The sequence below is a fragment of the Scatophagus argus genome, chromosome 11 (assembly GCF_020382885.2).
Source record: "Scatophagus argus isolate fScaArg1 chromosome 11, fScaArg1.pri, whole genome shotgun sequence".
Classification (NCBI taxonomy): Eukaryota; Metazoa; Chordata; class Actinopteri; family Scatophagidae; genus Scatophagus; species Scatophagus argus.
This window is the reverse complement of record NC_058503.1, coordinates 16,401,499-16,413,383: the sequence shown is the minus strand read 5'-3', so window position 1 is coordinate 16,413,383 and position 11,885 is coordinate 16,401,499. Positions and strand designations below refer to the sequence as shown.

Here is an 11,885-nt window from a genome sequence, read left to right as displayed (position 1 = left end):
GTGGTGTGGTGGGAGTGGTGGTGGTGAGGTGGTGAGGTGGTGTGGTGGGGTGGTGGGAGTGGTGGTGTGGTGGTGTGGTGGGGTGGTGGTGGTGATGAGGTGGTGTGCCTACTTCTTCTTCTTTGGTCATCCTCCGCTGGTCTTGCTGTTCTTCATCCCATCCCTTGTCCAGCACCTGCAATGACAGAATAAATGACTCACCTCCGTGGCCCTCAGGTCTTCGGTTCTGGACCTTCAGACGCGCCCCCCTCCGCGTCCTGCTCTATACCTGAAAATACACACGACATTATTGTATACGCTGTGTTTAGAGGTGCACTGACTGTAATCTTCCTGGTTGATTCTGGTTTTCGATTATTTTTGAAAGTGTGACCTGCTGACACCAATTTTTACAGATTCTGATTGTCTTTCTAAGAACCATGAATGACAGCATATGCAAACAAAAATAAACTTTTCTTCAATGCAAAATTTTATTTTTACTTTCATAATAAAAGAAGATATCAAACTTGACAATTTCCTCTCAAAATAATAATGAATGTCAAAATGGTGAAACAGCACACGGAGGCTGTGCTTGGTCTTGAGAAGTCGTAGCGGTTATTTACTGACTGACAGTGACTTGCACTGGACATTTACAGTGGATGTGACGGTGTTGCCTTCTTACCTCTTGTTTGTAAAATAGGATGTATGCTGACTCCCGCCGCTGCTCACAAACAGATGTGCTGGTTGTCTTGTGGACCATTGAGTCGTTGAAGGTGAGCCAGCGGTTGTGCTCATCATCTGGACTGTCGGGGCAAATGCCATCACAGACGTAGTGTCCTAACAGGAGACATATTGTTGTTACTATATGAACACAGTGCGGATGATGAAGGCTCACTGATAGCAGACAACAGCGATTTAGCATTTAACAAAGTCAGAAAAGCTTCTGGATTTGTGTCCTTTCTAAGTGAAAACAGAAATCTGGTACCTCTTTCGAACAATCCATCATGTCCGCAGGCACAAAAGGTTAAGTTATTAATTAAGGTTTTACAAATATTAACCTTAGAGAAACTTCACAAACTGGCAACACAAAGGTTTTCTAGATAAGGACGCATGCATGGATAAAGTGAGTGATTAGTGAGCGATTAATTAACCAAGCTCAAAATGTGTAAGTAAAACGTTTCTGTATAAATCGTATAAAATAATCCGTTATTTTCATCATTAACTGAAACATTTCCACAACATGTCTGAATTCAGCCTGCTTACCTGTTCTTGAGACGCCAAAGTGGTTGATGACGCTGACCAGACTGTAAAAGCCAACATCCTGGGGGAAAACACAGGTAATCAGAGTTAGCCTCAAACATGCTCACATGTCCACATGTTTAAAAAACCATGGAAAAAGTGGGAGAGAGAGGAGGAGGAAGAAAGAGAGAGAGAGGCTTTGGGGGCAGCTGTGGCCTAGAGAAGCGGCGTGTGATTGGAGGGTCGCTGGTTTGATTCCCCCACCGGACGGGCAGGAAAAATTTGGGTGGGGTGGAGTGATTAATGCGATAAATGCTCCCCCTCTCCATTAGCCGGCTGATGTGCCCTTGAGCAAGTCACTTAACCCCCAGTTTGCTCCCCGGGCGCTTGATGCTGCCCACTGCTCCTGTGTGTGTTTCACTGCATGTAATTTGCCGGGTGTTGCATGTGTGTGTGTGTTCAACTAAGGATGGGTCAAACGCAGAAGACGAATTCAGTGTGTGTATGTAAAAATATATATACTGCCAATAAAGCTGATTCTTCTTCTTACTGTCACATGTGTCTAATGTCTGTGATTGTTCTGTTTCTCTTCACCTGTTTGCAGGACACTTTCAGATGACTCAGTAGTTGGACGGGGTCTTGGATCTTCTCCAGGGTGTGGGAGGGAGTGAAGCAAAAACGCTTCAGGTGTAATATGAGCACTCTGTAGGGCAAGATGAGACACAACTTGTTGAATCTTGAGAAAGGAGGGGTCAGGGGACAGGGGACCCCCATTTGGGAACCACTTGGGTCAGGTGATCATGTATGATGGCTGTGATGTGGCTTACCTAGGCAGGGTCGCGAAGGACAATGTCTGGCCCGACGACGTCCCTCCGCACTCACACTTGAACTCTAAATCTGTCTCCTGCAGGACAGCACAGAGACAACAGGCTGAGCAACACAATCACACCATCATGTCTTCTCGTCACTTTTGGGAACATTACATAAACTTACATGTCCACTACTGGCCCAACCATAACCCTTAACTTACACCAAACCTAAACCTGACCTTGAACCAGGACTTCACCATAAAACTTTGTCCACATAAGGATGGCAAGTCATCACAGTGTGACTGTAAATTTTCAGATTTATGTCCCTACAAAGTGAGTACACATCCGCACACAGGAGGACGCGTGTGTGTGTGTGTGTCTGTGTGTGTGGGGATGTGTATTCCTGTAGTTGTGGGGACAAAAACCTGTGACTGGCCTTACTCATGGGGACAAAACTCAAATGCCCACAATGTAAAGGGTGAGGTTAAGATAAGGAGTAGGATTAGGAAAGTAATGTTTATTGTTATGGTTTGGGGCTTCAGGAAATTAATGACTGTGATGTCCCCAAAAGTGATGGAAACAATACTGTATTTGTGTGTGTGTTTCAGCAGACTTCAGATGAGTCTGTGATGATGTGACTGAATGAGGACAGATGGGTCTTACCTTCAGATATCCTTCAAGCATTTGTTCTATAGAGCCTCCAGAAATCAGGTCCAGAGACAAGTTACAGAATTCTTCTTGGCTCGCTGACTGGGACCCACAACTGCACGTTAAAGGGACAGTACACATTAAAGCACAGTGCTGTACCACAGCTACATCACAACAGGGCCTTTTCGGCATCTGATTATTAAAGGGAGCAAGTGGGGCAGCAGGAAAACTTGTAGCCTGACTGTCCGACAGACTACCCGTGTGTGTGTGTGTGTGTGTGTGTGTGAAAGAGGAGTGTCATTGACCTGTGCTATCTTACCTCTTGCATGTCCTTGTGCTATCCATACTGAATACCAGGTGGTCTTCCACAGGGCAGGTGTAACTTATGCCCTTTAGTGCTGCTGTCTCCTTCAGCAGAGGGCCCAGACTCCTCATCTGGCTAAAGACTGCGGTCAAGAATTCATGAGCGTCCTGAACACACAAAAACACACCAAGCAGAGCAGAGTTTATACACAGAGCACAAAGCATGAGAAGGAGGTGAAACAACAAAACATCAAATCAGTTGTCTCACTTTTTGCTGATTGTCTCTGAACTCGGGAGCCTGGATGGAAATTGTCTTCTTAAATGAATGCAGGAGGCTGGATTTTATCTTTGGGTCTGTAGAGGCGTGAACATCCCTGATCTTCATCAAACTTCTGCAGAAGGTGTGAAAGACTAAGGTTAGATCTTTGATTTCATTCTTCGGGGCCGTGGACGTGCGTGTGTGTGTGTGTGTGTGTGTGTGTGTGTGGGCTGCTTTACCTCATCAGATTACCCTGAGGGACTGAACTCCAAACCTGTTCCATGCGGCTGATGTCCCTCACGAAGTCCTCCAGTGCCAGTATACTCTGCAGGCTGGAGTTCATATAACAGCTCTGTCCAATGTTTGGAAACCTGACAAATACGAGTCAAAGCACATGTCTTCACACCCTCACTGACCGAACATAAAGTGGAGCTCGTTGTCTCCCAAAGCACATGTTTCTGTTTGATTTGCTGGGTTCACGTCTCGCTCCAGCTTTGCTTCCTGTGCAGATTTACTCACCCGAATGGGTCAACGGTCCTGCTCTGTACAACCTCTGTAGACTGATTTGTTGTGTTGCTACTGTGACACAAAAACACAAAGGCATGGTTCATAAACATGTCACAATGAATCCAGAGTTCATGTGTCAGAACGACAGCAAAATACTTTTCAGCTTTACCACCGTACAGGAAGTTGATCATTTGTTTTGAAAGTTGTTACAGGCTGCCATGACGGAGAAGGAGCTAAACAAATATTCTGAGAAAACATCTACTGAACACAGTGTGTTAACAGATCTGATTATGTGTTTTTCTGAGGTCACAGTTCAGCCCTGATTAACACCGAATGAAAGACATCGACAGCTTTTGACAAATACAACCACAAACTTAACAGTACAACTTAACATGAACAGCTACGGCGGACATTTCGAAGACTGGAAAGCGTAGAGGCAGTTGTTACTTACTTGCTGAACATCGTGAAGAGTAGCTGCTGGAGGAGCAACTGCTCAGTGAGTTCATTGTCGAGCACTGAGTTATCTGTGATTTGGATGGACTCATCCAGCAGCATGTTGATGGCATCTGTAAATTGCATCTCTTCTGTATTGTCCATCTCGTCCATCTCCTTCATCTCCTCCATCTTGTCCATCTCCTTCATCTCCTCCATCTTTGTAACTTTTGCAAAGCTGATTTTGGAAAAGAAAGAGATCATACTCGTCAAGAGAAGAACAAAATGACTGGCAGGTGAATTTATATTAAAGAAAGAATTCTTTTCATGACAGACCATCACCACAAGATTAAAACTGAAGCAACTCAGATTACTGCAGAACTGGACAATGAATCATCATGTCATATTATTTATGGTTAAAAATCTGATATCATGTGAGAATAAGTAGTCTGTGTGTGAATGTATTTATGAAGTGATCACACCTCACACGCTCCTGACAGACAGTGAACGTAGCATCATTACCTTTTTTTAGGCGTTGCCGAGTTTTTCTGCTCTTCTTCAGAGTTGGGACATGGAGCAACCCGACATGTCTGTTGGTGGAAAGACAAACAGTCTTGGATCAAAAATGCAAAGTCAGAATATTGAACAATACAAGTGTTCAGGTGCTCTCGTGCAGTTGTGACTGACACATAGGTGGTTACATCAGCTCTTTCTGTGAAACATACCCTACATTTAAACATCCCACGCCACCACTTCTTGCTTGTTTTCTTTGCTGATCTGGCAGTTTGGGCCTCAGTTGTGCTGAAAAGTGACACACGGTTGGTTATTTTATTGTGAACTTCTCAGAAATATCACAAGAATAAACGAGTTAGTCGAAACCCACGAAACGTATTCGGATTGGAGTGTCTTACCTTTTCTCTGGGACTGGCGGCTTCTCCTCGGAAACACTTTTCTGCTGTTGAGAAAACCAAAACAACATGGAAAAACTACTTCAAACGTTATTTGTGCTCACTGAAAGAAAAACGTTACAGGTGATTTAAACACGGAAAAAGTGAGGCTGTGACACTTTCTGTCAAACATACCAGAGTGTGACCGAAGAGACGATTTATCCATTTTCTTTTCTTTGTCTTTGTGTCTTGTCCAGCCTCAGCTGGCTTTGCTGAGGCTGGACTGGTGCTGGCAGCAGGTGTGTCTGAGAAGGCCACTCTGGTGTAAAGAAAGTTGGTTGCTTTTTCAATAGTGGAATAATTTTTAGCCAGAAAGAAATCAGCGACAAGTTTTGTAACTCTCACAGAATCACAAAATGATTATTCCTACACTTGCACACCAAATATCTGTGACTCCAACATTTGTATTTCAATCTTCTTGACTCATGTGTACTCATGTGTCCCAGTAAGTTTTTTTTACTGCCCCAGTATGTTACAAGGTCAAAAGTGCAGAAAGATTTGTCACAGATCTCAGGTCAACTGATGTGGTCACAACACTACATGAATGTGTGTGTGGATCCCCACTTAAAAACTACACTGAAACTGTTTTCACTGAGTAAAATCACCTGAAGACTAAATAAGGTAAACTATAATCTAACAGCTAAAATGAAGAAACAGTTTAGGCAAGAGTAAAATAACTGTTCTCGATCATCTTACCTCCTCTGAGGGATGGAGGGCTTTTTCCTCTCCTCTGCTGGCACATTTTCTTGAGGTGTTTGTTTTGTCTGCTCAGAATAAAGAGAAATATGGCAAAACACTGTCTGAAAAACAACGTGCCTTCATTGCAGGTACAGAAAATATCACAGGTAGTGTCTAACAAACACAACTCAAAGTCTGAAGAGTATTATGTTTTTCAGTCCATGAGGTCGCATTAAAAAAAGCGACCCCCAAAGAAACACATTGTACATCTGAGAGACTAACCTTTCCTAACAAACGACGTAGTGAAAACATGTTTGTAGCTGTGACGATCTCTTCTGCAATTCGGTGTAAACCTGTTCACTGTTGAGAAGTTGAAGTGAAACTGACCCTCTCACTAACAAGAACTCAAGTACCAGATCAGTTCTAGAATGTGTGCTTTGAGGTGAACCCCTGACATTCTGGAATGGAACCGCATGTCACAATTCTTACCTGAGCCACACGAAAGCCATCTTCAACTGGCTTTATTATTTGACTCTTTGATTAAGTCAAATTAAAATAAAATCACAACTCAGATCTGAGCGAATCAGACAAATCAATAGTCTAGCAAACACCGGGCGACATCTTGCACGTCTTCCTTCATCAGATTCTATTGCCAGCAGGTGTTTAAGCATTCAGGTGCTGATATAGTGGAGAATCCCATTATAAGTACACTTCAAAAAACTCAACAACAACAGGCAACAGTGTTTTAATAGTCAGTAAGGTGGGGTGGTTGATGGTAATGTGTAATTTTCTATTTCAATGTGTTTGATAGGAATCATCCTCCCCTCCAAACTTTTCCAAATGGTTATTATTGTCGGTGCTGTTGCCTGATAGCAGAATCACTTTCTGGTTTCCTCATAGTACCAACAACACGGGGCAAAAGTGAGATTTTATTCATTCAGTTAGCCGATAACGGAGGCATGAAACCCAGCAAATTACATGCAGTGAAACACACACAGGAGCAGTGGGCAGCATCAAGCGCCCGGGGAGCATCCTGGGGGTTAAGTGCCTTGCTCAAGGGCACATCGGCCAGCTAATGAAGGGGGGGAGGATTTTTTATCGCATTAATCACTCCACCACACCCAAATTTTTCCTGCCCGTGCGGTGGGGGAATCAAACCAGCGACCCTCCAATCACACGCCGCTTCTCTAGGCCACAGCTGCCCCCAAAGCCTCTCTCTCTTTCTTCCTCCTCCTCTCTCTCCCACTTTTTCCATGGTTTTTTAAACATGTGGACTGTGAGTATGTTTGAGGTTAAATCTGATCGAACCGGTGACCCTCCGATCACAAGCCGCTTCTCCAACCTCTAGGTCACGGCTGCCCCCACATCAGATATAGTGGCATCAGAGGATCGCCACCCTTGTTTGATCGTTTTCAAAACTGCCTTCTTGAACTTTATGGTCACTAAATTTAAATGACGAAAACACTGTGTGAAATAAATGAAACAAAAATACGTGTATACTATACAACCAGTCTTACTGTCAGTCCTTCACTGTCAGTGATTGTCATGCAAATTGTGTGACACTGCATCAGCATCCTCTCTGGGTCAGCTTTCGTAGATCAGACAGTCCTTTTGAGACTGCTGGTGTGTTGTGCCTCTGTCACTCAGAAACGGTCTCATAGTGTGTGTCTGTGTGTGGTGATTTCTTTGCTTTGTCACAGTCTTCGGGGCTTTATCCATTAAGCTCTCTACTCTCACTGCCCCTAACTAAAGCCCCCCCCGCACTTTACTTACTTAAGAAATGCAGCATACAGGAGCTTTGTGTGTTTTGAAGCAGAAAGCACAGACTACTTCCACAATCATGATAAATACTAATGTTAGTCAGAGATGTTTGAAAACGGAACAAAATTCAGAAAGAGTTCATGCATCATGACCTCCCAGCATAAGGCTATTGTAATATAAGTATAAACGTAAATACAATCATGACTCTACAACTGAATGAAAGGAAAAATAAGAACGTGAACCTTAAACAATGCAATTTACATTTTATTGATCTCAATTTAAGAGCCATTCCTCTGCATTTGGAAAGGGTGTCCCAATCCGTAAGAGCAGCATTAAAATGGTAAATGGCTTAGCTCATGTTAGATTCAATTATCTCTCCCCATTCAGAGCGGGTAATCTGATTATCCTCTGCTGCTTCCTGTACGGAGGAGAGGGAGACATGAATCAGAACTACAGCAGGAGTACTGAAAACAAGAAAAAAACAAACAAAACAAACAAACAAAAAAACAAACCCCAGCCATTTGTGAAATACGTGACTTATTTTGCTCAGTTCACCAGGTATTTCTGACAGTCACACTAAATAAATAACACTGTGCATAAGAAGAAATAATTGTACTATATCTGTCTTTGGCTTATATAAAAAAATTGATCTCAAATAAAAAAGACAAAGGATATAAGATTCTTATGTCTTATTCTTATGTCTTTCTTCATATGTACTGTATTTGTGTAACCTATGTGAAAAGAATAAAAAAAGTAATACAAACAGCAGCTAAAAGAGCTATTATGAGGAAATGGGGAAGGGAAGACATCCCTATACAGGATCAATGGACACACATTGTGGAGGAAATCTACACAATGGAAAAAATGACACACGGCCGAAGGCTACAGGAAGCTCAGGTCGAAGAGAAATGGATGAGATGGACAATGTTTATGACTGAACAGCAACAAAACACAAAACCTGATTCTCAATAAAAATTAAAGTGACAAAAAAAATTAAATAATTGTACAACATAAATTACTGCTGCACATTTAATTCTTTAATGACAGCAGTCCAATTAGTCCAGCTGAGGTTGCCTACTGGATTTTTTCTCCCCATAAACAAGGAACTGTTTTCAGTAGACATTTAGAGCAGGTACATTATAGGAGACATCACTTAAAGAACACAGAGACATTCCCTTGCTGATTTCAAGACGCCGAATCGATAGCCTTTTTGTAACCAGTGCAAAAACTGTCTTCATAAAGCAGAAGCCTTGTAGAACCATTTAAAATGCACATTCATTTGCAAGGTAAATCATCAGTAAGTGTTCCCCTACGCAGAAGCACAGTCGAGCGCAGCTGTAGCACCCGTTTTACATAATTCACATTTTTTTCCTTCTTCTTTCTCTGTTACAATCCCGTCTCCTGACACGAGTTGGATTAACCAATCAGTAGTTTCATGGATGTTGCTGAGATATGCACGTGGTTCCTATTTTTACCCATAGCACCATTTTCTGCATAACCTTTTTTTTTATTTTTTATTTTTTGGCTTTTGCTTGTGATTACAGAGGCTGATCAAAGACGGATTAATGTCTTTGAAATGTTTATTTTATTATGTCAGGGGAGAGAAACATAAATTTTTCATCTCTCAGTGGAAAGGTGACTGACCAGAGAAATAGTCTCTTCACTCAGACTGTTGTTACTAATGTAACCTTTCAACCTTCTTAGGAGGTTGTTGCCTCCTGGTGGCGTTGCAGTATAAGATGATATTAATGTCTGAATACAAAACCATCACAGTACTCAGTACTCTACAACAAAAGGAGAGGAAAAATGAATTTGACTAAAAACATGCTATTAGCTGGAGCTTTTCAAGTCCGTGTAGTCACCCTCTCCATCTATCTATGTCAACACTATGCTCTCCCTCTGCTGTGTACTATAATTAGGATTTGTTGTACCACTGCACTCACTTTCTCTTGTTAATTAATCAATTATTAATTGATTATTGAATAAGTAATGTGTCTGTTCAATTAGTGATTACTTACGGGACCTTGGGAATCACCCAGGCCCAACATGCTGTATTCTGTTGTGCTGGGGTTAGTTTGACAAACACACACACACACACACACAGAGTTATAACAGAGGAGATAGCCAATACCCAGAGTCACACAACAACCATTCCCAATTCCTCTTGATTCATGAGAGATGTAAAACTAGAGAAAATATTAAAATAAATAACCAAGAAGCTCTGGCCAACACACACAAACACTCATGCACAGCAACTGCTCATCAATCTCTGCCTTTCTGTCCGCCTAGCAGCAGCTGTGTGCCTGTGTGTGTGTGTGTGTGTGTGTGTGTGTGACGACGGGAGATAAACCCCGCTCCTATCGTATGTCATCTTTAAATGACAGTGTCGTAAAGCATTACGGAGTGGAGGACAGCAGCCCTGCCAGGGCTTTGTTAGCCAGATAAATGTTTCTGTCCTGTTAGCCTGTTAGCCAGCAGCTGGTATCAGTTCTAATCAGAAACACATCCTGCCTGCTGCAACAGGTGCCCCGCAGCTGAGGGAGAAGAAACAAAAAATACAGATACGGTTTGACCAGTACCAAAACTGACACTTCTGATTAAACTAATAATATTATATTCTATTCCCTCAGGACGTAAAGGAACGGTTTGACATTTTGCTAACTATCCATTGCATCTTTGTGTAAACTATGACTTTAGAGCCAGAAAGCAATTAGCTTAGCATAGCATACTTTTATTTTATATATTTTCATTTTTCTAATCAAATTCTTTTTAAAGGTTTTTAACTTAACTCTCTATTTATTTCTGTTCTTGTGCTACTCTAAGACCCAAAGTTCCCCTGTGTGGGCTCAATAAAGCACTCGCTATCATATCAGACTTGTTAGCGAAAATTTCCTTAGAATTTTGACCACGTTGTTACCGGCTGCTTCTTTAAGCATATTGTATATGAAAGATCAGGGCGTAATGTAAATATATAGAGTGTAAAATAAATTTATGGAGTTTTTGTAGGAAAAGATATGTTGGTAAGCCAGTGGAGGAAAGGTGGAGTGGACTGAGAGACTTGCATTTCTTTCTCAAATGGTACAACCAAGGATTTTTACTTGAACCTCTCAAATTATAATTTCAAATGGGATAAATCATCTATTTGGCTATCTATCAGTCCCATGAAAGCTTGAATAAAGAATCATCTCGTCTGTGCCAAGCGAATGTTATTAAATGGGAATTGACAGCCTCAGTTTGAAATGAAACATGTCTTTGATTTCCTCCATATTAATGTATGAGCGTCATTTCACCTGCCAGCTTTCGTCGTTTTATCTCAGCCTCGGATGTTTCTGTTTTTAGCTTTGTTTGAAAGAGAACAGGCATCTTAACTCATGCGGTACCTGCTGCCGGAGGAAGCCAGATGTGCAGCAGCAGTGAAGCAGAAAGACAAACTGATTCACAGGTGGACACACACACACACACACACACACACACACACACACAGCCTTGTTTTGTAGCACTCTGCTGCATGTGTCTAATGTGGCTTCAAGGCTGCAGCTCCTTCCCCCTCTCAACATTCACTGCGAGTCCAGGCATTAACTAAATGACTTTGAAGGATAGCAACCGCCCCCCCAACACACACACTCACGCACACACACACACACACAATGTTGTGTAACATAATTTGTGCATTGAAGGTTGTGTGGGTTCAGCTGATTATGTTAGCATTGCTGTGACGAGTCAGTTCCTGTCAGCTCTTCAACAAGGAGGGAAAAACGAGCTTTGTAAGCAGCTGCAGATGGAGGTATAACCTGGTGAGAATGAGCAGAAACAGGAGCTGATTATCATTGATTCTGTATTGTAACTAAGTTCACATATAAATAATAGGGTAAACTGTCTCCATAGGGAATTTGTTTTTCACATTATATTTAATGGTTGGCCGTCAGAGTAGAGCAGCTCAGCTTACAGGATTTCTGTCCCACAACACCTTCATTACACTAATTTATTGTGAAATGGTCATCTCAAAGGTGTTGCATTTATTCAGGGAACATTTGTTAAATATTCTGGTTTTATTTTGTTACAACTTATATGTTGCTTCACATTTCGTACAGTTTCATACAATCACTAACTCCTCCCTTCTCCTCTCCCCTCCCCTCCTTTCCTCTCTTCCTTGGGCCTATTAAGGCCTAATTGGAGCAAAGCTACTTACCACTGATGGGATCAATAGGAGGACCAACAGTGGACACACACCATTTTCATTACTTACCGCAATTCAATACACAGGCAGCCGTCGCAGCAATCAATGAGTGCAGCGGTAATAAGAACGGCCTGCAGAATCTATCAAGA

The 11,885-nt window shown here is 42.1% G+C and overlaps 1 protein-coding gene across 1 annotated transcript; it reads right to left on the bottom strand.

Moving 5' to 3' along the window:
- Positions 1-212: 212 nt before the first annotated feature.
- Positions 213-4,365, bottom strand: LOC124066783 (ubiquitin carboxyl-terminal hydrolase 37-like). The gene is made up of 11 exons (XM_046403548.1): positions 4,193-4,365; positions 3,754-3,813; positions 3,474-3,605; positions 3,244-3,367; positions 2,992-3,143; positions 2,688-2,787; positions 2,043-2,119; positions 1,810-1,918; positions 1,240-1,297; positions 706-813; positions 213-268 (listed from the first exon to the last, which is right to left on the bottom strand). Exons 1-11 carry the CDS (start codon positions 4,363-4,365, stop codon positions 213-215), a joined length of 1,149 nt encoding a protein of 382 aa, XP_046259504.1.
- Between the last annotated feature and the right edge of the window lie 7,520 nt (positions 4,366-11,885).